At 39.3% G+C, this 26,298-nt stretch overlaps 1 protein-coding gene across 6 annotated transcripts in view; it reads left to right on the forward strand.

Annotated features, from left to right (window-relative positions):
* LYST (lysosomal trafficking regulator) overlaps positions 1-26,298 on the forward strand; it is a 192,683-nt gene that overhangs the window by 109,308 nt on the left and 57,077 nt on the right. For all 6 annotated transcript variants that reach the window (XM_045437279.1, XM_045437283.1, XM_045437278.1 and 3 more), the window contains 9 exons: positions 955-1,570; positions 2,285-2,462; positions 4,574-4,743; positions 6,255-6,485; positions 8,815-8,981; positions 9,626-9,778; positions 15,341-15,532; positions 17,715-17,893; positions 19,523-19,729. In XM_045437279.1, the coding sequence (XP_045293235.1) occupies positions 955-1,570; positions 2,285-2,462; positions 4,574-4,743; positions 6,255-6,485; positions 8,815-8,981; positions 9,626-9,778; positions 15,341-15,532; positions 17,715-17,893; positions 19,523-19,729 (2,093 nt within the window). The remainder of the gene's footprint in view (positions 1-954; positions 1,571-2,284; positions 2,463-4,573; positions 4,744-6,254; positions 6,486-8,814; positions 8,982-9,625; positions 9,779-15,340; positions 15,533-17,714; positions 17,894-19,522; positions 19,730-26,298) is intronic.

Raw genomic sequence — 26,298 nt, forward strand, 5'->3', positions numbered from 1 at the left:
AGCAGCAAACTGGACAGCTATCACAGGAAGACAAAGCGCCACTGCTTCTCATGAAGAAGTGACTACGGAAATGGATGAGAGACAAAACGGTCTAGGGCCATTTGGTCTAGTAGTAATAACAACAAGAATGGGTATTACTCCCTTTATTGAGCACCTGCTATCTGCCAGACACTATGCTGGGAGCATCACAAACATGATCTCACTTAATCCTTAAAGCAGCCTTGCAAAGAAGATATTCTCAACCCTCCTTTTACATTTGTAGAAACTAATACCCAAATAATTAAATGATTTACTTAAAAGACCACCTAAGTCACAGAACCATCACTTGAATCCAGTTCTATCTTGTTGCAAAGCCCACACTTTCCCACCAAATCAAACTGCATCCTAGTGACTGCTAGCCTGAGGCCAATTAAGTTTCACTTAATTTCAGGACAGTAGAGCCATTAGTCCTAGTGACTTTGAATCATTCAGTCAACACTGTATTTTGTTAAGGAGACAGGAAAAGACATACATTTTTGGGAGATTTTAATAAAAAGTAGTTAAAAGAAAAAATAGTTGGGGCACTTAAGAATGTTAAGCAGTAATGGGGCTCAGTTGGTTAAACATCTGACTTCAGCTCAGAGCCTGATCTCACAGTTTGTGAGTTCAAGCCCCGCGTCAGACTTTCTGCTGTCTATGCAGAACCCGCTTCGGATCCTCTATCTCCCTCTCTTTCTGCCCCTCCCCTGCTCACATGCACATGCTCTCTCTCTCTCTCTCTCTCTCTCTCTCAAAAATAGACATTTTTTTTAAAAAAGAATGTTAAGCAGTAGTTAACATTAACCTGTGTGGATTCTTTAGCATTGCTAGATAAATGGGTTACTGCTGTGGTTGTGACTGACGGTGCAGGACACAAGTGGTCCCACTTAGTAGATTTTTCTGTCTTAGTAGTGTTTTTCTGTCTACTCTCTCCAGGAAACAATTCCTCCAGGATTATCCCACAACGGACGATCGCCAACATTCTGCGTTCTAGAAGCCTACCAGCATTTCCTACCGCTTCACCTCAAATGCAACCACAAAAACTGACGGGAAGTTTGGGCTGTAGTATTGACGAGTTACAAAATATTGCAGATGATTACATTGCTTCCCAAGCAGAGAAACTGAATTCTCTGGTGAGTTCCGAGACACTGAAGAAAGACAAAGAGGATGCATTCGTCAGTAGCTGTGAGTCCGCAAAAACTGTGGGTGAAACGGAACCTGCCCTTTCCGCCCACGCCTCTGTCAATGGTGTCCCAAAAGGAACCTTGGAATTTCTGGGGGTCAAAGTAGATCACAAAGAGTTGGGAGCAGAACCCAAATCAGAAGATGACGAGTCCTACCCACGCCGCCCTGATCACCTGAAGGGACTGGCCTCATTCCAGCAGAGCCACAGCACTATCGCAAGCCTGGGGCTGGCTTTTCCTTCACACAACGGATCCGCAGCCGTTGGACGCTGGCCGAGTCTCCTTGACAGGAACCCGGATGACTGGGAAAACTTCGCCTTTTCTCTCAGTTACGAGCCGAACTCCAGCCGCACTGCAAGTACTCACAGGTACTCACTGCTTTCGCATGCTCCCCCCGCCCCCACTTTTTCTTTCACTCTTCTTTGAAGGATGTCTACCCTTCTGGAAATGTCTTACATCACTTCTCATATACAACATGTATATTCATAGCAAACAGAAAGGTACCTTTCTGTTTAGTCTAATACTAAATAATATTGAATTCCATGTTTTACCAAAGGCTAAACCATAAATGGCTCCTAAAGAAAAAGTGCCTTGTGGTTTACATTTAGAGAAAAACTCCTCAGGGAAACTATAAGATTTATAGTAGCCAGTGGCAACACCCAGTAAGAGTTTCCCTGGTGGTGGGGATGTTTCTCCTGTGCTGTGCAGTACAGGGGCCACCAGCCACGTGTGCCTGTTGAGCCCTTGAAACGTGGCTAGTGTGACCAAAGAGCCCAATTGTTTATGTCATTCTAGATAGTTTCCCTTGCACAAGCGGCTGGTGACCACCACCCTCTTGCACATCATAGCTGTGGAATAGAATGGTGTTTAGTGGGCCCTGTGCCTAAAGTAGATCGGTGAGAAATAAAATGGTAACAAGTGATGGCAAGGTTGTTAGTCACAGGTCAACATTTTTTTTTACTTGTGTGACCTCTTGTTTCACATGTTGAAATTACTACTGCTCCTCACAGTTCTTAATGAAATCACCGTGTGCTTTTCTTCCTGATACTGTGTTCACAAGACTTCTGGGGTCTCTGTTTTAGCGTAACGGAAGACTGTCTGGTACCTATCTGCTGTGGATTATACGAGCTCCTCAGTGGAGTCCTTCTCATCCTGCCTGATGTCATGCTTCCAGATGTGATGGACAAGCTCATCCAGGCAGACACGCTTTTAGTCCTCGTGAACCACCCATCACCTGCTATACAACAAGGAGTTATTAAAGTAAGGGCCAATTATAGATGCATTGTTTTAATTCAGAAAAATAAATGTGCGTTTGATTTGAAACTTGAATGTATCTGTGAAAGTAGACCTAAAACTTTAGTCTAAGGAAGAATGAACTGATACACAGCTGACCCTTGAACAACACAGCTTTGAATTGCATGAGTCCACTTATATGCGGACTTTTTTTTTTTATAAGTACAATACGGTACTGTAAATATATTTTTTCTTCCTTATGATTTTCTTAATAACACTTGCTTTTCTCTAGCTTCGTGTATTGTAAGAATACAGTGTAGAATACATATAATATACAGGATGTGTGTTACTCAACTGTCTCTGTTGTCAGGAAGGCTTCGGGTTACCAGTAAGCTACTCGTAGTTAAGTTTTGGGGGAGTCAAGTAATATGCAGATTTCCAACTGTGGGGGGGGGGCTGGCACCTCTAACCCTCATGTTGTTCAAGGGTCAACCGTAGTTGGTTCCTTCTTTCTCATATTTTTATATGAATTATCATGCAATTTTAAGCTCTCCCCCATATATTGATTCATATCCATACGTTTTTTAAGTCTACCAATTATAAGGAACACATAGTTCATTGGAAACCTTCCCTGCAGTGTAGTATCAAATCTTAAACATCTACTTCAGGTTTTAGCTCAGGTGTCACCTTTACGGAGACCTGATCACCTTTCCGAACAGCTTCCCTCTAGCACCCTACTCCTCATTTATTCTATCATAGCATCCTCATTTTGTCTTGTGATTATCTTTTTAGTTGACCTGTGTGCTTGATCTTTCAGTCTCCCACACTGGAGTCTCCACTCCATGAGGGCGGGCAGCTTGTGTCTAGTATATACTAGGGACTAAGCGTAGTGTTGAATGAATAAGCGTTTCATATGAATGCTTTCCGTTAGAAAACAGGCCAATATTGTAAGGGTCTTGTAACGATTCTCATTTTCTTTAGTTCGTCTGATGTAGGATGTTTTTTAATCACTTGCAATTCAACCCAGTATTTTTTGAGCTTCCATCCCAGGTACAAAACACTGGGCTAGTTGCTATGTGGATACAAGGTGGAATGATAGAAGCCCCGCATTCAACGAGCTTATAGTCCAGTGAGGGAGAGAGACATAGACCCCACTAAGTAAAACGTAAGGACTTCTGGTGATGAGTGCTTCAACGGAATATTAATACAGAAGAATGGGAGCGTGGGAAAAGCAGTTAATTGTGATGGGGGGAACCAGAGAAGGATTCATACAAAAAGTGTATCTTGTATTGTGCTATAAACTCAGAAAGCTTTTTAAGTAGGGCAGCAAACAGATGTGTGTTTGGGGAAGAACAGTCAGTCTGTCACCACTGTGAGGGAGTGATTGCAGGGGAGAGAGACGTGGAGGTATTCTGTTTAGCAGGCTTGCACCGTAGTCCAGGGGAGAATGATGAGTTCCTGATTCGGGCAAGTGGCAACTCAGAGCACACCCAGATTTGAGAGACATTCGCTGGAATGAGTAATCACACGTAAGGAATCAGGACTGGAGGAGCCACCAATAAAATTAGCCGTGAAGTCTAGGAGTGCGGCGCTGCTGTGAGCTCTCAGACGGGAACCACGAAAGACATGAGTGTGGAAAGAAAATAAGTAATTGAGTTTTACACATGTTGCATTTAAGATGCTAGGGAAGGGTGGAGATAGGGCTCTGTGCTCAGGATGGAATCCATCCGGAAGTCTGGAAGTAGAAGTCTAGGAGAGATACATGCGTGCACGCACACACACACGTGTGGAGAGAGGATAGTACAGTGCTCGCCGATTTTTTTCCTTCAGAATAAAGCACAGCTTTTGTACTTATACTCGACTAAGGTTACCAATCTACCAGGTGTCAATGCTCAACTAAAAAGTTAGTTTCCCCATAACGAAAGTATTAAGGTCTCCAAGATAAAGTCAGCGTGAGCACTCCAAACTAGTCAGAAACAAAGATTATTTTTGGTTTGCTATGGAGGTGGCACTGTTTTTTAGCTTTCTGTGCTCTATACATATGAAATTAAATAACAACTTACAAGTATTGTCTGATTTGTGTACATTATATAAAATTTTAGTGCATTATGTAAATTGTCTTAATTTTTTTTTCTTAGCTCTTAGATGCATATTTTAATAGAGCTTCTAAGGAACAAAAAGAGAAATTCCTAAAGAACCGTGGCTTCTCCTTGCTAGCCAACCAGTTGTATCTTCACCGGGGAACTCAGGAATTGTTAGAATGCTTCATTGAAATGTTCTTTGGTCGACGTATTGGCCTTGATGAAGAGTAAGTGGCTTCTTCCCTCCACCGTCATTGGGGATCTTTTGTCTTAAAAATAAAATTTGTTAAGCGGACTCTTAACAAAGTTATTTGGTCATTTTTAGAAACAATCCTCTGAAAGTATTTCCAGGTGAATCAATTTATTATTTTCCATGTGGCATTGTTTCTAACTTCTGCCTTTGTATTTCATTCACTAGTTACAAACTAGAAACCAGTGCTTCATCAAAGGAAAGAAGGTGATCATTTAGGATTTGACATGTAGTGTTAACACGAGGAGGGTAACTGAAAAGAAGGTGGCTCCCATTGTCCCAGCAGTAGATCACACGACTGATTGTCCCAGCAGTAGATCACACGACTGGTCCTTAGAGAGGCTTCCCCCATCCCTCAGCCTCCGGGTCATCTGGGAGAAGAGTCATCCCTCACCTGGAATTCCTGGTTGGGCCACGAAGTGCAACTGTTATCCCCGTCTGTGTTCAAGCAGTGAGAGATGTGTGTCTCCTCGTTATTAGGTGTCTTCTGCTTATTAAGTAGACTGACTCAGACCTTGAGGAATTTACTGGTTGCAGTAATGACCACAGCACTTTCATCTGCATACAGCTTTTAGCTCTGTCAGAGCAATTCTGCAGCATTTCATTTGATTGTCACAAGACAAGAGAAGAGAGTAGGGCAGATGTCACCACACGTATTTGACAGTTAAGGAAAAGAAGGCACAAAATGCTTACATTTCCTTCCATCACAGAGGCAAATCGTCTCGGGACAGGAACTCAGGATTCGTTCCTTTCACCAGAACTCTTTTTACTAGTTCACTGTCTCTCGGATACTATCATCATCAGCATTATTATTGTATGTTAATGTAATAGTATATAATTATTATATAAATTATGTATGTTGTATGTTATCATGATTATGCTAGTATTTGTATGCTAGTTTATTGTTAATAGTTTTATTAATAATCAATTAACAATAACTTCCTGTGCACTTGTTATATAGGCCCCTGAAGTAGGGTTCTTCTGGACACATAAGGGGCCTATGGACAAATTAAAGCAAGTCAATTAAAAACCATGAAATTGTGAGGCATCTAGCTCTTGATTTTGGCTCAGGTCACGATCTCACGGTTCGTGGGATCAAGCCCCACACTGGGCTCTGCGCTGACAGTTCGGAGCCTGCTTGGGATTTTCTCTCTCCCTATTTCTCTCCCCCTCCCCCACTTACACACCCACTCGCTCGCTCTCGCTCTCTCTCTCAAAATAAATAAGCTTAAAAATTTTAAAAACCGTGAAATTGTATCATATTTCATTTGAATGTTGTATATTTACAAACTTGGGACAGACTTCTAGCAATACTTGTATTTTATTGGAGAGGTCAGTGATCTTACAGGTTGAGATTCCTTTCTTTCCACGTTTATTTTTTATAGCTTCAAAATCGAGTTAACAAAATGACCCACACTGCAATCCTTTTTCCTTGTTTAGTGGTTAATTGCTTCTAACGTGCTCTTAATTGTGTGTTATTTATCGCAGATTTGATCTGGAAGATGTGAAAAACATGGGACTGTTTCAGAAGTGGTCTGTCATTCCTGTTCTGGGACTAATAGAGACCTCTCTATATGACAACATGCTCTTGCATAGTGCTCTCCTACTTCTTCTCCAAATATTAAATTCTTGTTCTAAGGTAGCAGATATGTTATTGGATAATGGTCTACTGTACGTGTTATGTAATACAGTAGCAGCCCTGAATGGATTAGAAGAAAAGTAAGTTTTAAATCGTTATTTAAAACTTTATCATCTGAGGGGCGCCTGGGTGGCCCTGTCAATTAAGCATCCGACTTGTGATATGGGCTCGGGTCATAATCCCAGGGTCATGGAATCAAGCCCTGTGTTGACTCCCCACTGGGCGTGGAGCCTCTTAAGATTCTCTGTCTTCCTGCCACCCTGCCCTTCCCCCATTTGCGCTCAGTCTTTCTCTCAAAAAACTAAAACAAAAATAAAAACAAAACTGTGTCATCTGACAAATACTTTAGAAAGGAAAGACTTTAGTAATAGGTTACGTTAAAGCATCCGATTTTTCAAAACACTTTCAAAGAATATCCTTCCTACCAAACTAATTAGATTGGATTAATTAAATTGTATTTGGAGGGGGCATATTTTCTATCATTTTCAACAAGTTTACTGAAAAGGAAGATGTGTATATGGCCTACTTTTAGGTGTTTAGAACCTGAAGGCAAGTTGAATAAATTTAACTGTCTTTAAATAGATTTACCACGCTTCCACAATGGTCTTATAAAAGTTATTATCCCCAGAAGGAATAGGAAATTGAGGACTGGAGAGAGAGAGAAAGAGAGAGAGCCTTGTTGAAGATCACGTAGCTAGTGGATAGCACAGGGTTTAAAACTGAACCTGTCTCCCTTCAAACACTTACATTTTGAACTATGATGCTCCTACTTTCTACTACCATAAATTAATTTCTCATTTCCAGAAGTATATTGGCAAATGGCTGCCTACCAAATTGATTAACAGCCTTAAAAAACATGTGAGGAGATTATATTTCTACTTGGATTTTGTGCCTTTGGTTTCTGCATTTATGATGTACAGCATACCATTTTTATTAGCGTAATGTTAAAATATAAATCTCTAGAAGCACATTACTGTACATTAAGGCATTAAATATTATCTATAATTTTTAAGAGAAGGCAGACAATAACCTTTAAGAGAAGGCAGAAGCCAGGGAGGCTCTCTGAGTACAAGAGAGACTCCTTGTACTGAGTTCTGTTCAATTTTGGGGGGGTACCTATTAAGTTCAGGATTTGTGTGCTGGGCATATAAGAAATACAAGGTATTTTATTTCCTCAAAATACGTAGTCTTGATTATAACACAATGCATGTGTTATAACACAACACTTGGGAAGAGTTGCCTACGGGCTTCTGAAAGTAGTGTGTTGTTGTTTGTTGTTTTGTTTTAATAACTTGTACTTACTGAATGTCGTTACATGCTACCCTATTAATTGACCCCAAACAGTTACCATTTCTAACTCTTGGCTTGATTTGGAAAAAATAAATGGTGAGAAGTATTCAGGCTTACTATCATATACTAAGGTTATCAAAGTTAAAAATTGAGGCACAGGGGCGCCTGGGTGGCTCAGTCGGTTAAGCCTCCAACTTCGGCTCAGGTCGTGATCTCACAGTTCGTGAGTTCGAGCCCCACATCTGGCTCTGTGCTGACAGCTCAGAGCCTGGAGCCTGCTTCGGATTCTGTGTCTCCCTCTCTCTGTGCCCCTCCCCCACTCACACTCTGTCTCTCCTTCAAAAATAAACATTAAAAGAAATTTTTTTTTTAATTGAGGGACAGAAATAACTAATTCATATTTATTATTTATAACTGATTAACAGATGTTCAAATCTATTATCTCCTTTAATCCTTAAAATAACTATAACTTGGTGTGAGATTCAGAGAGATTAAGTAATGCATTCAAATTCACCTTCTCTGAGGAGCCATCTCAGAACGTCCCTGTTCACACCTACTAAATCTTCACCTTTCCTCCTGGGGTCTATGTGGGATCTATGTGTTCCCATGGTGTATAGTGTGTCAATCCCTGTTTTTACACTTACCACCATTTACTGTTCATAGTTCTCTCTTTCCTTGTCTGGTCTTCTTCAAGACAGTAGACTTTTTCCAGGGCACCTAGGTGGCTCAGTCAGTTGAGCATCCGACTTCGGCTCAGGTCACGATCTCACGGTTCGTGGGTTCGAGCCCCGTGTCGGGCTCTCTGCTGACGGCTCGGAGCCTGGAGTCTGCTTTGGATTCTGTGTCTCCCTCTCTCTCTCAGTGTCTGCCTCTCGCTCACGCTCTCTCTCTCTCTGTCACACACAAAAATAAATAAATAAACAAACATTTAAAAAGAAAAGACAGTAGACTTTTTGACAGGAGTCAAAGCATGTTTTCTCATTTCTGTTTCTAGCGTGCAGTTCAAACTCCCCACCATCCAGTAGGCACGAATAAATACTGAATGGGTGAGCAAATGCTGGAAGAACAAGAATTTAAACCAGTTCTCTCTGCCTTAAATTTTCTGTTCTTTTTCTTTAGCGTTCCTCTGAATGAATACAAAGTGCTTGCTTGTGATATACAACAGCTTTTCGTAGCAGTGACCATTCATGCCTGCAGTTCCTCAGGCCCCCAGTATTTTAGAGTCATCGAAGACCTCATCGTACTGCTTGGCTATCTTCAAAATAGCAAAAACAAGAGGACACAAAGTAAGATTTTGTTTTTATGGATTTCCGGGGTTGGGATTATAGAGGAGCCAAAAATGTCATTTGAACCAAATCTCTTTCTTGTGGAAGCTATTTTACTGAAGGTTCATCCTTCATTTTATGATAATATCTATCAGCTTTAAAAAGAAGTCTTTTAGGTGGCAAAAATTAAACGATACGTTCATATGATCAGTAGCTGGCAATACATCATTAAAAAAAGTTTGATTTTTTTTTTTTACCAAGTAGAACTAAAAGGTTTATGTTGAATAAAAATCCTCTTTAGTTTTCTTTAATGGCAAATATTAAATGAGTATGAAATGTGACAATTTCTGGTTCAATTTTGCCTTATATATTTAAAAGCCCGTTTTTTAAGACAATGATATAAGAGGAAATAAATTTGTGAGCTAGTTTTTTTCCATTGAATTTTTTTTTATAGTGATCATTTGGAAATTTGCTTTAAAATTTCTTTTAAAGGCAGTTTAAAAATGTTTACTACTATCAGGAACCCATATTGATCAAAAATTTTAAATCTATGTCTAATAAAACATTACTGGCAGTTTAGATGTTGCATGAAAATAAAAAGCAACTCAGTGTAAAAAATTAACATCCACATAGCTTGAAAACATTCTAGTGTCTTCTGTTTTCAGGTATGGCTGTTGCACTGCAGTTTAGAGTTCTCCAAGCTGCTATGGAATTTATAAGGACCACAGCAAACCATGACTCTGAAAACCTTGCAGATACATTCCGGTTACCCTCTCCTTCTCATCATGCAATATTTCAACCGCGGAAGAGCATCGCTGGTGAGTACTGAAATAATATTTTAATAATTATAAATTGAGGGTGGCATGACTTTCCTGTACTCTGATGCCATTCACACTTTTAAAATATCTTTTAGTTTAAAAAGTTAAACTACAAAATTTGAGAAAGGTTTCCTCCCTGGAAAAACCATTCTACTGATTTCTTTCAGTGCTGTTCTTGTTGAGTTATCTCTTGAGCAACTACTGTGTGCCAAGCACTGTGTAAATGTTGAAGATACAGTGATGATTAGAAGCAGACACAGATTCTGCACTTGTAGAGATTACAAAATAGTAGAGAAATGTAGAGGATCAGAGTAGAGACTCTAACAGGCAACGTGGTTTACATCAGGAGTTAGGGAAGTATCTGAGGAAGTGAGATTTCAGTGTAGATGTAAAGGGTGAGAGAAAGGAGCTAGCAAGGTAGAGAGTCAGAGAAAGAGTTTTCCAGGCAGAAGGGATGTTGCACAGCAGGAAAAGGCTAAGCTTCAGGGAATTGAAATAAAGTCATTTAGCCAGAGTGGAATACTCTGGAGAGATTTAGGAGAGCGATGCCAGATGGGGCTGTATAGGATGGCACGGGCCAGTGCATAAATAATCCTATAGGCCGCGTTAACGATCTTATCCTAAGGGGGAGTTCTAACATAAGCAGGTTTCCATTTTGTAAAGACCGCTCTGGCTTGTGTGTAGAGAGTGGGTTAGCAGAGAGCAAGAAATGTAGGGGTCCAGGTAGGAGGCTACTGCAGCGGTCCAGACGGGAGAAGACGGTGGCTCCGGTGTTGGGTAGAGTGCATGTGACATCAGGACTTGCTGTGATTTAGCACATATCGGCAAGTGTCAATATCGTTAGCCTTCCTTATTTTTCCCGCAAAATCTTCTGTGACATTTATGCACACAATCCGGAAAGACAGTATAAACACCTCCCCACGCACACATAGGAGCTATACACACATGCACGTATACACATACATATATATGGATGGATACGGATATACAGCATATATATACACACAAATGCACATGCGTATCCCCAAACAGAGTAGTTGGTAATTTGTTTGAAGTTTAATCACCCTTACAATCTTAAGGGCCTTTAAATTAAATCCAAATCAGGGGAGCCTGGGTGGCTCAGTAGGTTGAGTGTCTGACTTTGGTTCAGGTCATAATCTCACAGTTTGTGGGTTTGAGCCCCACGTCAGGCTCTGTGCTGACAGCTCAGAGCCTGGATACTGCTTCGGATTCTGTGTCTCCCTCTCTGTCTTCCCCTCCCCCCCCCAAAAGTAAACATTAAAAATTTTTTTTAATTAAATCCAAATCTTTCTTCTACCTGTATTAAACAACTTTGTTTTGTTCAGTGCTATGCGAAATTTTACAACCATGTGAAAAACTCATTTGTAGAGAAAAGCTATTAAATATACATTTTTTTGCAGTAGTATGTTTAGATTATGTTAAATATAAGCTATGTAAATAAAACTTCTAAGACAGCCACACAACTTTATTGCCCCTGTACATCCTTCTTTATTTTTTATTTTTTATTTTTTATTTTTTTTACGTTTATTTATTTTTGAGACAGAGACAGAGCATGAACAGGGGAGGGGCAGAGAGAGAGGGAGACACAGAATCTAAAACAGGCTCCAGGCTCTGAGCTGTTAGCACAGAGCCCGACGCAGGTCTCGAACTCACGAACTGTGAGATCATGACCTGAGCTGAAGTCGGACGCTTAACCGACCGAGCCACCCAGGCGTCCCTGTACATCCTTCTTTAATGTGACATCTGAACTCAGCCTCTCCTCTTGAACTGACCTCCTTTCTTGTCTAGGTAGCATTCTGCCTTTCACCAAGTCTAGCAGTCATGCTCAGCTGACCACATGCCAGAAGATGGCTTTCGAACCACCTTTCTGTTGCAGGGTTCCTTAGATAGTCAGTGACTGCTTAGATGGAATTCACCCCCCTTTGATACAGGAAAACGCTCTGTTGCCAGTATCGTGAGTCACAGGAGCCGTTTCTTTCCTGCCGACATTTCTCATTCCCATGTCCATTTCTTCTGCGCTTTTGTACCTAGATCTGTGGTTTCGTTTTTGATCCGCTCACGCCAGGGCTGCCACAGCAGCCCTCTTGCTGTTTTCTCTTTGTTCTGTGATTTCTCTAACAGTCTGTCATCTCTCTCTTTTGATACCAGAATTTTTATCACCTTGAGCCTCAGAGCCCTGCGGAACTCCAAGCCTGTCCTTGTTTATTTTTTGTTTGCGTGAGTCCTGTTAAAGTGCATGACGGACTTTTAGTCCTTTCTTTAAACCTTACTCTCCTTTTTTTCCTGACTCCTCTGGTCTCTTATCCTGAGCTTAAATTTGTCACTGTATCTGAGTAAATGCAGTTGCTATAAGCCGCATGAGGTTTGTAGAGCCCTACAGAGTTCAAGCTTGATTAAAAAAAAAAAAAAAAAAAAAAGGCCTTAAAAGTGCACCAGACCAGTTCCTGCATTTTATAGAAGCACTGGAGTAAGTTCCTGCTGGAACAGGAGCACCCACACTCCTCCCTCCGTGTCCTACAGCACATCTGCTCGTTCCAGCCCTGTCGTGTTTCTAGGACCATCTCTTGTGGGTTTCTCCCACCGATTCTTCCTGGTTTGACTACGGCCCTTATTTAAATCCTGTCTCTGAATCCAGTTGAGAAATACCACTTTATATGTGTTATGCTGTTGCTTTGTAATTCCTTCCACACTGTTCTACACAGATATTTGGGAAAGACTGTGTTTTATTTCTTCATTCTCAGTCAAAAGAGTATCAGCTTTGTACGCCGTAGGTACAAAAGCTGCAAGATACCAGAGCTCCTGTGCCTTGGAGCAGCATGGTTATAACAGCCCATTTAGGTCTATCCGCTCACGATGCTAAGTTACTAAGAAGGATTTATACTGCCGTCATGTCCATCATTGAGATATAATAAGCTGTTCCTTCCAAGATTTGAAGCAAGCTGTTCTCATTAGTGGTCAATGTTTTGGGGAGATGGTTTTTTCCTAAATAGACACACTTAGCATTTACTGCACACTGCTGAGACATGTGACACCCCAGCTCCACGGCCACCGCCCCCACCTCCAGCAGGTCTTGTGGGGACAGCCGGCAGCTGCAGCTTGTTCTGGCCACACACCCCCTGCGCTGGTCATCGACAGGTCTCCTCAGACTGTCAGCGCCAGGATATCCACGGCTTGGGACCGAAGCTTCTTCAGCAGCATTTCATCATATGTAGATTTTAAGTTCTCATACTCTTAGATACTCTTTGATTGCCCGATTAATCTTTTTACAGCCTGGCTCGTGTGCCATTATCTTGCTCAACAGCCTCAATGGTTCCAACTACCCAGTTAACAGATCTCAAATTCCTTAGCCTTTGTATCTTTTTTTGGTATAGATGAGAGAGAGAGATGTCACTAAATGGTATCGGACTCTACCTTCTGTTTCTAATTAATGTGTTTATAGACATCTTCCCATATAATAAAAATACTCTTTATGTTTAATGAACACATAATAATCTATTATATTGATTTGCCATCAGTTGTTTCCTAATCTTCATCAATAAACCAAAAGTTTCTCTTTTTTTTACTTGTCTTACAGTAATCCCTTTGATCCCTTTACTTTTTATTAAACAACTTTGTGTTTAAATAACTTTGTGTTTATTAAACAACTTTGTGTTACTTTACTGTTTAATCCCTTGATCCCTTTACTTTACTTTTTACTTGTTTTTGCTATTCTAAACAGCATAGCAATGTACGTTCTTTTATATGTTTTTTTTCCCACTTGTCTGCTTATCACTATGAGAAACTTTACGCATCACCTTATTTCGTGAAGGTAGAAATAAGCATTAGGGTATTATTTAAAGTGCTATACATACATATAAACTGTCAGAAATAAATATAAATATATACATTGTGTTATTATGATCCACATACAAATGAATTTCCTTTATATTTCAGCCATCAGTAACAATACCAACCATTAACAACTTTTGATGCTTTGTATGAGATCGGCATTGTGTTTTACATCCATTATTTTATTTACTATTTAATCCATAGAACAACCTTCTTTATCCATTCATTCAACCATCAAATATTTATTGGGCACCATCCACATGTCAGGTATTATTTTATCTGCTTTCATGGAACTTACATTTTACTGTAGAAAATGGTCAATAAACCTGTAAACAAATACGTTTAATAAAATATCAGATAGTGACAAATATCTACCTTTGAGATGAGCTCTATTTTACTTTCTAATCTACATCTTAACATATGAGGGAACTGAGGCTTTGAAAGAAGTATATTTGAGGCTACCCCAGCTCGGTGCTGAAATGCCCTCCCTCTTTTTCAAGTGTGTAGTTGTGAAGACCTCACGTTTTCTTACTCAGTATATTGCTCTGCCTCTGAATTAGGATTATCTGCTGCTTAGACAGCATGAAAGCTGCCAGAGATGTAGACATCAGGAAGAATCTACTTAAACTGAAGACGTAGTCTGACAGTATTACTCTTGAATATATCCTGGATATGAATATTTTTTATTTGCTTTGTTTTTGTCTCAAACGCAACCCCACCCACCAACATGTATTAACCGATAAATACTGAGTACCTGAGATACTGGACAATCTAAAGTGCTATTAAAATATTTAAATATCTTACAGGAGGAGTCATTAAAACCTATCATAATTTAGTCATATGTAAGTAATGTGTATGGAAGCTATTTATGGAAATTGATACATGTTTTTATCATTTAAAACAAAGGTTCAATTCCAATGAAGGGTTCCATTATTCCTCACCGACCAAGACGTCATTTTGGTTCCTATGGTCAACTTCCGATGCCTTTCTCCTTCAGTCCATTAAATCAAGATTCGTTCTCCCCATATCCTCCTGGATCCACTACCTGTGTGGTACCTTTCGGAGCAGGTGCAGTGATGATGCAGGAATGACATTCCTAACTGCTCAATCTGAGGAGATACTGCTCAGGGAACGCTTTTGTAGGATTGAATTCCAAATGATGCATACGCACCAAATCATTTCAATAGCAAAGCACTGGAATTACACTCACCTTTCCGATCTCTTCACTTTCATTGGACTGCTTTCCACTATCTCACTTATATATGCTTTTCAAAACTACTTTATAAAATTCAACAATGGGAATTATCTGGAAATAGTAATGTTCTTACTGAAACACGATGTGCTTTAAAAACCTATTGATTATTTTGGAATACAAGGAAGTGCAACAGTATTTGAAATTCGGAACATTCTGAACTACCTACATATACCCTTCTAACTCTTTTGTGTTTTTCAGAAAACTCAAACTTTGCCAAACGATGTCCATCCCATTAAGCTATGTCCCTAGCTTCAATATTCTGATTTGGACTTTGAAATCAGAAGTACTGTTGCATTTCTTTAACAAGGGAGAAACGTCACTTTCTCTGAATCATGCTCTTTCCTTTGTATTATTGAAGATTTATTTCATGGTCCACTAATCAAAACGTTGCAGCAAAAATAATTTCCTTGATCCCTGTTAACTCTGGCATTTGATGTTTTTAATTTATATACTTGAAGGTGCTCGAAAATTTCCCCTTGCTCAGACTGACTCTCTTCTGATGAAAATGCGCTCAGTGGCAAGCGATGAACTGCATGTGATGATGCAACGGAGAATGAGCCAGGAGAACCCTGTGCAGGCATCTGAGACAGAGCTTGCTCAGAGACTACAGAGGCTCACCATTTTAGCAGTTAACAGGATTATTTATCAAGGTGGGACTAGAGGATGAATATGTGCTTGCTCACATATGCACTTAAAAGGGAAATAATTTAAGAGGAAACTGATGAGGTCTCAAAATTGTCAACAGCATTCATTTTTTCATTCATAACATTTACACTATTAAAAGAATGCATTTGCAGGGTGCCTGGGTGGCTCAGTTGGTTAAAGCATCCGACTTCAGCTCAGGTCATGATTTTGCGGTTCATGGGTTCAAGACCTGCATCGGGCTCTGTGCTGACAGCTCAGAGCCTGGAGCCTGTTTTGGATTCGGTGTCTCCCTCTCTGCCCCTCCCCTACTCATGCTCAGTCTCTCTCTCTCTCTCTCTCTCTCTCTCTCTCTCTCTCAAAAATAAATAAACTTTAAACAAATTTTTTTAAAGAATTTATTTGGAACTAATAGTCTTGAATAAAAGTCTACTTCTTAATGTGTTAAATGCAGGCCTAGAGTGACCATTGAGTTTAAAACAGGACAGCACCTCCAATATATTTTTGTAACTTTTCTTTGAGATAATGGTAGATTCACATACCATTATTAAAGATATTGCAGACAGATCCCATATCCCGTTTCTCCAGTTCCCCCAGTGGGTTCTGCCAAATTAGAGTTGAGGGTCATGACCAGGATACAGACATTGATACAGTCAAGAAGGTGAACATTTCTGTCACATGCAAGTGCTTCTGTTGCCTTTTGTTTTGTGGGGGTTTTTTGAAGTTTATTTATTTATTTAGAGAGGGAGGGAGGGAGGGAGAGCATGAGCAGGGGAGGGGCAGAGAGAGAGAAGAGAGAGAGAATCTCAAGCAGGCTCTGTGCTGCTAGCACAGAGCCCGACGTGGAGCTGAAACCCATGAGAAGAGCAAGAACCACAAGATCATGACCTGAGCAGAAACCAAGAATTCAATGCTTAACCTACTGAGCCACCCAGCACCCCTGTCGCTTTTTTAATAGCCACACCCGCTTTGCTCCCACCTCTACCCATCCCTTAGTCCCTGGCAACCTCTAATCTCTTCTCCATTTATTTTTTATCATTTCAAGAATTTTACATAAATAGAATCATCCAGTATGTGGCCTTTTAGGACTGACTGTTTTCACTTAGGGTGATTCTCTGGAGAGTCATCCCGGCTTCTGCACGTATCAGCAGTTTGTTGCTTCTTTGTTTTGCTGAGTAGTTTTCCACAGTACAGACATACTGGAGTTTGCCTAGCCATTCACCTTTTGAAAGACCATCAGGGCTGCTTTCCAGTTTTTAGTTACCACAAATAAAGCCAGCTGCTAGAAACAGTTACATGCAGGTTCTTGTGTGAGTGTAAGTCTCCGTTCTCCTGCAATAAGGGAAGTTGTGTGCTGTGTTTTTGTTAAGAAGCTGCCAAATGTTTCAGAATGACTGTCAAATTTTACATTCCCACCGGCAATGTATGAATGATGCATTTTTCTTCACACCCTTAACCAGTATTTGGAATTGTCACAATTTTTAATTTTCGCTATTCTGATAGATGTCTAGTGATACCACATTGTGGTTTCAATTTGCATTTTTCTCTAGGGGCTACTGATTTATGTGTTTATTTATAAAACAGAATACCTACAGTAACCACTAAAAAGCCATGCAGAGAGATACCCTCAAAAGCACTATTGATACGTCAAAATGGAATTCAAAAAAAATGTTCAAGTAACCCCAAGAAAACAGGAAGAAGAACACAGTAATTGTTCATCACTAGAAAAGCATAATACATACAAATAAGGCTCTTCTTCTTAACTTTTCTAATTTGTACTTGGGGCAACCGGATCCCAGGCTAAACTCTGAAATTGTACCATTTTTATCACATGCTCAGATTTAATGGTACAGCACATGCACTGAAATGGCTCTGCACATCCAACTAATGTAAATATCACGTGGTCATTATGTTTGGTTTGTACAAGAACCTCGGAGCTTTAATAATTTCACAGTTTAAATCATCTTCATTAGTAAAGTAAATATTTAGTTCAGAATTGTATGACTTACGTAGGTTTAAATTTCTACATTGTTTTTGATGAATTTACTTTCTCTAGAATATTGTATCTTCTACGTCTAATACACTCGCTGCACATTTATATAGTGACAATGGAATTGGTGATTCCATAGAATATTTTTACCATTTGTAATGGCTAGTTATCTAATTTTTTATTTTTCCTTTAATTCAAAGAGTTTAATCCAGACATTATTGACATTTTGAGTACTCCAGAAAATGCGACTCAAAGCAAGACCTCAGTTTCCCAGACTGAAATTTCTGAAGAAAATGTTGATCAGGAACAGCCTTCCATTTTCAATCCATTTCAGAAGGAGATATTCACATATCTGGTAGAAGGATTCAAAGTATCTATTGTAAGTAAATTAATTGCATGGGATGTATTCATTTACACAAAAGGAGTAGGTGTTTTATGTGTCTGCTTACTCTTGAATTATTATTATTATTATTATTATTATTATTATTATGAATTACTAGGAAGGTTATGTCTTGGCTTACACATATCTGACACCTTCACAATTGTATAGAGGATGCTAACAAGTATCAGGCTCCATTCATCACTGACACGCTTAGGTTTCTGTGGGCTACATATGCTCGACCCCAGGGGAAAAATCAGTCTGTACACTTTAGAGATACCGAAAGCCAATCTTATTCTAGCGGAACTCATAAATCATGATTCTGCCAGTCTCTAAATCTAAACTAGATTGGGGTGTCTGCAGGTTTTATTTAGAGCCAAATGATTTACCCGGGGCCCTCAGGACTGGGGGTAATTGGAGAGCCAGCTCCAAAACTCAGAATAAATTCTGAAATGTACTGATTCCAGTTTTTGTTTTTGTTTTTTTAGCGTTTATTTTTGAGACAGAGAGGGACACAGCATGAACGGGGGAGGGTCAGAGAGAGAGGGAGACACAGAATCTGAAACAGGCTCCGGGCTCTGAGCTGTCAGCACAGGGCCCGACCCGGGGCTCGAACTCACAGGCTGTGAGATCATGACCCGAGCTGAAGTCGGACACTCAACCGACTGAGCCACCCAGGCGCCCCCTGATTCCAGTTTTAAACCAGATAGAGGAGATTTGATCAGGATCAGGTTAGCTTCCAATGGGCCACAGTTGAAGCAGCTTGTCTGGTTATTTGTCAAGGAACATTGATGGTCATATTGATGGTCAGTTTATATGTAGTTGTCAGTTTGCGACCATTTTACTCAGTATTTTAGTATTCTTTATAATGAATCTTTCTGTTTCATATTGTAAAATCAGTCAATCTATTGTTCTTTTGATGGTTCTTTTTTTTTTAACTTCTAAGCCCTAGGTAATTTAAATGACTTTAGCTTCTTAATCCATCTCTCTCTTTTTTTAAAAAATACAAGTGATATAAAATGTCCTATTTTAACCATTCTTAAAGGTATAATTCATTAGTGTTAAGTGCATTCACATTGTTGTGCAATTATTACCACTGTCCATCTCCGAAACTTTTTTATTATCCCAAACTGCTCTGAACCCATTAAACAACGGCTCCCCATAACCCCTCCCCCAGCCCCTGATAACGACTGTTAAACTTTCTGTTTCTATGAATTTAACTTTCTAGACACCTCATATAAGTTACAATATTTCAGACAATATTTGTCCTTTTGTGTGTGGCTATTTCATTTAGCGTGGTATTTTCAAGTTCATGTTGAAGCACGTGTCAGAATTTCATTCCTTTTTAAGGCTTAATAATATTCATTCTATGTCTATATTACGTTTTGTTTATCCATTCATCCATCGGTGGGCATTTGGATTGTTTCCACCTCTTGGCTGTTTTGAGCACTGCTGTTATAAATGTTAGTATAACCACCCGTTTGTAGGGATGTATGTGTCATTCTAATTTTGACTACTAAAAAAAAATCTACAAAAAAACATGTCCCATGATCTTCTTTAGGGCTCTGAGAGGTCAGTATATTATCGCTTAGGAAGTCTGATCCTAATGCATTCTTGTTTTGCTTGAAGGGTTCAGGTAAAACCAGTGTTTCCAAGCAGCAGTGGACTAAAATCTTATGGGCTTGTAAGGAAACCTTCAGAATGCAGCTTGGCCGACTCCTGGTCCATATTGTGTCACCAGCCCACTCTTCTCAAGAGAGAAAGCAAATTTTCGAAATAGTTCGTGAACCAAATCATCAGGAAATACTGCGAGACTGTCTTAGTCCATCCCTGCAAGTAAGTTATCTCAGTACTTCGAAAGTAAAAACTAGCGGTGAAATAGGGGCGCCTGGGTGGCTCAGTCGGTTGAGCGACCGACTTCTGCTCAGGTCATGATCTTGTGGGCTGTGACCCATGTTGGGCTCTGTGCTGACAGCCCAGAGCCTGGAGCCTGCTTCGGATTCTGTGTCTCCCTCTCTCTTCCCCTTCCCTGCTCATGTTCTGTCTGTCTCTCTCTCTCTCTGTCTCTCAAAAAATAAACATTAAAAAAAACCCATAGTAGTGAAATATAAAATTGTTCAAAACAAGAACTGACATTAAACTATTTTCATGCCTAAATATGGTTTTCTTACCAAACAAGTATCACCTGAGATCTTTCTTCAGCTACTCTATGCCAAACTTAGACTGACCTCCCTGTTTCTTTCCCATTCCTTATTCCAGTGCTTAAATTAAGAAATTCTGTATCTAAGCTCTTAATAGGTGCTTTGTGGTTTGTTACTAAATCTTCAAATGTTTTCTTTGTGTTCTCTTTTTAAAAGCATTATATTATCCATGAAACATCTAAATGGAGTAGCTCAAACAATAGTATATATGGTATATTTCCAAAAATACTTGCAGCAAGTTAAAATTTTTAAAAATGTGTTGATCATTTGGAATGATCAAAATTGGCATACTTAAAAGAATTTCAGTCTATAAATTCTGACACTTAAAGAGTGATAGGTGGAGAGTTTAAATGGTACAACCATTTTAAAGAGCTGTTCAGCAGTTTCTTGTAAAATTAAACATACATTTAACCTGTGACCCTAAAATTTCATTTTTAGATATTTGCCTAAAAGAAATTAAAACATATGTCCATAAAAAGACTTGTATAAGAATATTCATGTCAGCCTTTTTACTAAAATCCGCAAACTTGTCAATCAACAAGAGAATGTATAACCACATTGTGATATATTTATATAAAAGACTTTATACAGCAATAAGAAGAAACCAACTACGGATACACCTACCATTATGAGTGAAGCTCAAAGACATTGTATGGACTAAGAGGACAAGCAAATACAAAAAAGCCCACATTTCTGTGATTCTGTTCATATGAAGTCCAAGAACAGGCAAAATGAAGATAATGTGACAGAATTCAAGACAGTAGTTGTGTCTGTCAGGAAGGGGGAGGGAGAATGAGTTGATTGGAAAGAGGCATTAGGAGACTTTCTGGGGCAATAAAAATGTACTATATCTTATTTGGGGTGGTGGTTAAATGGATGTATGCAGTTGTCAAAACTCGGAAATGAACACTTAATATCTGTATGCTTTACTGTATTAAATTATATGCCTATAAATACAGTAATTGATGCTACATACAGACAGGTATCCCTTTTACTACCTGGGAAACTCATATATCAAGAACCAAAAGGTTATAGTTTTGAAGTGGTGCTTTTACCTGTTCTTTCCAATGCTAAGATTCTCTCACATGCCCTCAGAGCATTGCCTTCCCTCTCCCAAGGCAAAAGCACATCCAGCCCACAGTCTCCTTCAGTGGAGAATTCGCAGTGATGTTCCTTCAAGCCTTTATACTCCACAGAGTTACCATCCATCAAAACACAGCCCGGGTGTTGACAGTCCTCCTTCCCCCACCCCCGTTCCCCTTTTCTGTTGCATCATCTCTGTCAGTGGTGTCTTTATGAAGTTCAGCTTGGAACCACGGTTGAGCTTTTCCTCTCCCTTGAATCCATTTCATCACCAAGACCAGTCATTTATTTAGTTGTGTCTGTAACTATTTTCTTCCCGCCTCATCCTAATTCAAACTTCCACCTCTTGTGCTCAGATCCTTACAGCTCCTCCTGTCCACCTCAAGACCACATTATTTTACCTGGTTTTTAAGATTATTATGGAAACTTTCAAACATACCTAAAAGTTGGGAGAAATCACAGACCCACATGACCATTACCGAGCTTCAATTTTTCATTGTAGTGCTTTGAAATAAATTTCAGGTATCAAATCATTTCACCTGTGAATACCTTTACCTTTACATCTCTGATTGATAAGGACTTTTAAAAAATTTATCACACTCAAGGGGCGCCTGGGTGGGTCAGTTGGTTAAGTGTCCGACTTCTGCTCAGGCCATGATCTTGCGGTTCGTGAGTTCGAGCCCCACTTCGGGCTTGGTGCTGACAGCTCAGAGCCTGGAGCCTGGTTCGGATTCTGTGTCTCCCTCTCTCTCTCTCTGCCCCTACCCCCCTCCCAAAATAAAAAAACATTAAAAATAATTTTTTTTAATTTATCACATCCGATAATCCATTCTAACAGTAATCTAATCGAATAATCTAATACTCAGTGATTAAATTTTCCCAATTTTCTTAGAATTTTTGTAATAGTTTGCTGGATTATGGATCCAGACAAGGCCAGCCCACATAAAGTATTTGTTTGAAGTATGTTAAATCTTTTTAATCGATGGTGATTACCCTCCCCAACCATTTTTTAAAATGTCATTTATGTGTTAATGAAACTGGGTCATTTTTGTAGAATTTCCCATATTTTGGATTTAGCTGATTGTATCCTTTAGGATACCGGTTTAGAGGCTTGACTAGATTCCTGCTCTTGATTTCATATTTGGTTTTGTGTTTGTTTTTTTAAAAGACTACTTTATTAAGAGTACTTTGCATTTTCCATTACAGCATAGCAGGAGACAGAGAATGTCTAGTTGCCCTGGTTTTCCAGACGTTGTCAGCCTGATCCATTCATTATAAAGTTCACCCTCAATCTTTAACCTAATAGTTTTAGCTGCCACTGATGATCGTTGCCAAGATCCACTTTTCCGTTAGGAGTTGTAAAATCGTGATCTCTCAGGGTTTCTCATTCCACCAGCATCTCTTAGCACTAATTCTTCTGTAGGGAGGGATATTCTCTTATCATCTATTTGGCGACCCCAAAATGTAGTCTGTCGGAAGGGTCAGGTAAAAGCTTGTTTCTTTTCCCTGTTTATTAATTTTTAGAATAATGAGTTGGTGCCCTAACAACCTCCAGTTTTTGTCTTTGTTTTTATTTTTGAGGTGTCATTATGAAATCAGGTATTTTTCATACATGTTATGAGTAGTTTCAAACCTTTCCAGTTATTATTCCATTTGATATTCAAATTAACACCTCTGTAGACTCAAGTTGTTGTGTTCTTTTAACATAGCCCTGTCAATTTTTATCAAGTCAATGCGATTAACTTCTTTGCTTTCTGGAACACAAGAATGTCCTGATTCATATCTTGCACATTCCTTCCCAGATCTGGAAGCAGACTTCTCCCCAAGAAGCCTCTATTTCCTTTTCATGAGATAATGGTATTTAGAAATAACAAATCTAGGGGTGCCTGGGTGGCTCAGTCAGTTAAGTATCTGGCTTCTGCTCAAGTCATGATCTCACTGTTCATGAGTTGGAACCCCATGTCGTGCTCTGTGCTGACAGCTCAGAGCCTGGAGCCTGCTTCTGATTCTGTGTCTCCCTCTCTCTCTACCCCTTCCCCGCTCATGTTCTGTCTCTCTCTGTCTCAGAAATAAATAAACATTAAGGAAAAAAATTAAAAAAAAAAAAAAAAAGAATAGCATTAAAAATGTTTTAGAAATTACAAATCTGGGGACTAAGTACCTTCATTTCTGCTTGGTTGTCATTTCTTCTCAGCTAGGACAAAGCTAGGAAATACATATCTTTTTAGAAAGAAAAATGAATCATGAGTTCATACTGATATTTTCACATTTTCTTGAATTTCATATTTGTATTTCCTTTTATTAATGTGGATAATCTTGATTCCTGAGGCCATCAGGATACTTACTTGCTCTATCTTTTTTGCTCTGTATATATAACGTTTTCAAAATAAGATGACCAACATTATCACTAATAACAAGCCCAGTGAATGCAGATTAAGAATTCTTCATGATTCTCTTGTCCTTAGTGTACCATGAAAATACGGTATTGTAAAAGCACTTCAAATAATTTTCTCTATTCGATTATGCCACCAACTTCACCTAACTAGTGATGTTCTTTTTTTTCCCCATTGGTTTTCTATTTTTAGGGATTCCATAGGGTTTTATTTGTTCAACTTTGTTTTTAATTATGTGAAATGTCTATCTGGTTCCAAAATCAAAGCTGAAACGTGGCACATTCAGAGAGGTTGTACACACAGACACGGTGTATATATTATCCCCCCTTCTCAACACAAAGAAAGATAGTGAACTATGCACACTCTTCTGCCCTTTAAACAGTACCTCACAGAGATCATTTCATAACAGTGGTTAGGGACCTTCTTGTGCCTTTTAGAGCTGCCTACAAGCTCCATTTGGAATTTGCTTGATTTTTAAAGCCCAACGCCTCTCTTCTGTCGTTATTACTTGAGTCTGATTAATTCCTCAGTCTGTAGCTCCTCCTCTTTTAAGATCGGCTCATCTTTGTCTCTTGTAACCTCTGCCCATCCTATGTATCCTTACTGACATGCTGCCCTATTCATGCTGTCCGCTCAGCACGAAGGACCTTCCCTCCTCTCCTTGTCCGTCTGTATATCCGTCTGTCAATTTCTGCATATGCCCGTCGCCCTTGCCCCACCTTCAAAACCTTCCCCCCTTTCTTCAGTCCATTCAGAGCTCTTCCTTCTTAGACACATCCCTGAAAATTTTATTTTCACACATTTTAGTGTTTTATTATTTTCTAAGGATTTGTGTTTAATAGATTCATTTCCTTAAATCAGTATTTTGAGGGCTGAAAACAAGACTTTTTCCTTTTTTGCATCCATCCCTAATAACACCTTTTCTAGACCCAGGAACTACAATCAATAAATTATTGATCAGGTGTTAGCATGAGATTCTAGAAACACCTTAAGTGTCTAAGAAAATTATGTGGTTTTCTTGGATATTCAGGATGAATAAAAACATTTTTTATAGTTTTTCAAGGTGATTTGAGAATGTCACTGAATACTGAACTAAACTATTTTTATTTAAAAAAAATTTTTTTTTTAATTTTTTTTTTCAACGTTTATTTATTTTTGGGACAGAGAGAGACAGAGCATGAACGGGGGAGGGTCAGAGAGAGAGAGAGAGGGAGACACAGAATCGGAAACAGGCTCCAGGCTCTGAGCTATCACGAGCCATCAGCCCAGAGCCTGACGCGGGGCTCGAACTCACGGACCGTGAGATCGTGACCTGGCTGAAGTCGGACGCTTAACCGACTGCGCCACCCAGGCGCCCCTAAAAAATTTTTTTAATGTTTATTTATTTTTGAGACAGGGAGAGACAGAGCATGAACAGGGGAGGGGCAGAGAGAGAGGGAAACACAGAATCTGAAACAGGCTCCAGGCTCTGAGCTGTTAGCACAGAGCCCGACGCGGGGCTCGAACTCACGGACCGTGAGATCATGACCTGAGCCGAAGTCGGACGCTTAACCGACCGAGCCACCCGGGTGCCCCGAACTAAACTATTTTTAGATTACATCAAGAGCATTACCTTTAAGACACACATATGAAAATAGTCTAGCCATTTACTATTTCTCTTTATTTGCCAACTCTTCTGGCCTTTTACTCGTAGAGTGTCTGTTCTTTTTTCTCTTTTGGTCAGGTAGCAGCTGTCTCCTGACTAAATTAAAATGTTGCATTAAAATGAGCTTTGCTATTTCCATCATCGCATATGTTCATCTTATGTTTTTTGGGAAATGACACGATTTTGTGTCAGTGTGTTAATTTAAATATCACCCACAATGCAAGAGTTCTCAAGTTCATTTGTTGACATTTAATACTGTTCACAGTTTAAAATGTCATAAAGCCAAATGTAGTGGTATTTGTATCAGTGTAAATTTGTAAAAAGTAAAATTCTGCATGTTTCACTTGTTGGCATAATTAATGTTGAAATAACACATAGTGTACACATAACAGTTAGGTGTAAGATCTATAGCGTGGAAGGCCACTTTTAAAATAGGTGTAGGTTTACGAAAGACAGTTGTCATTACCTTGAGTAACATTCTCATTTCGGTTATAGGGCAGTTCACAAAAGACTGGCCTAGATCAACCCTTCTCTGGACATGCACAGACCACTGAGTGCTGAGGTCTCACTGGTTTTAGAGTTTTTCACCTTTGTGTCCCTTAGGGAGTAATGAGTACTTACAAGCTAATCCAAAAACGGGTTTTGTTCTGGAAGTTTCACCAACTTCTATTCTACCAACCAGAAATCAAAGGAGAAAGAATAAATAAGCATAATTCTCTTACCTGAAGGTTCAGAGGAGAGTTTCCCTTCCAGTTCATTTTTTTTCTCTGAGAACTAAGAAATAGTTTCCTTTATCCCAAGATTATTTCCTATATTTCTTTAGCAAATCCCCTCCAAAAAATTTTCCCCCAAAGCTCATTTGCTTGGTTTTCTTTTCCTTCTTTTCTTACTTTCCTTCTTTTCTTTTTCTTTCTTTTTTCTTTTACCCTTTACAATGAAAATTTTTGAATATCATAAGAAAAATAGAGAATAGTATAATGAGTATTAACATATAGCCATCACTTAGATTTAACAATTGGTAGTATTTTTATCATATTGACATCATTTCTGTTTTGAAGTATTTTAAAGTAAATTACGAAATCT

The sequence above is a fragment of the Leopardus geoffroyi genome, chromosome D2 (genome assembly GCF_018350155.1).
Source record: "Leopardus geoffroyi isolate Oge1 chromosome D2, O.geoffroyi_Oge1_pat1.0, whole genome shotgun sequence".
In the NCBI taxonomy this organism is placed as follows: Eukaryota; Metazoa; Chordata; class Mammalia; order Carnivora; family Felidae; genus Leopardus; species Leopardus geoffroyi.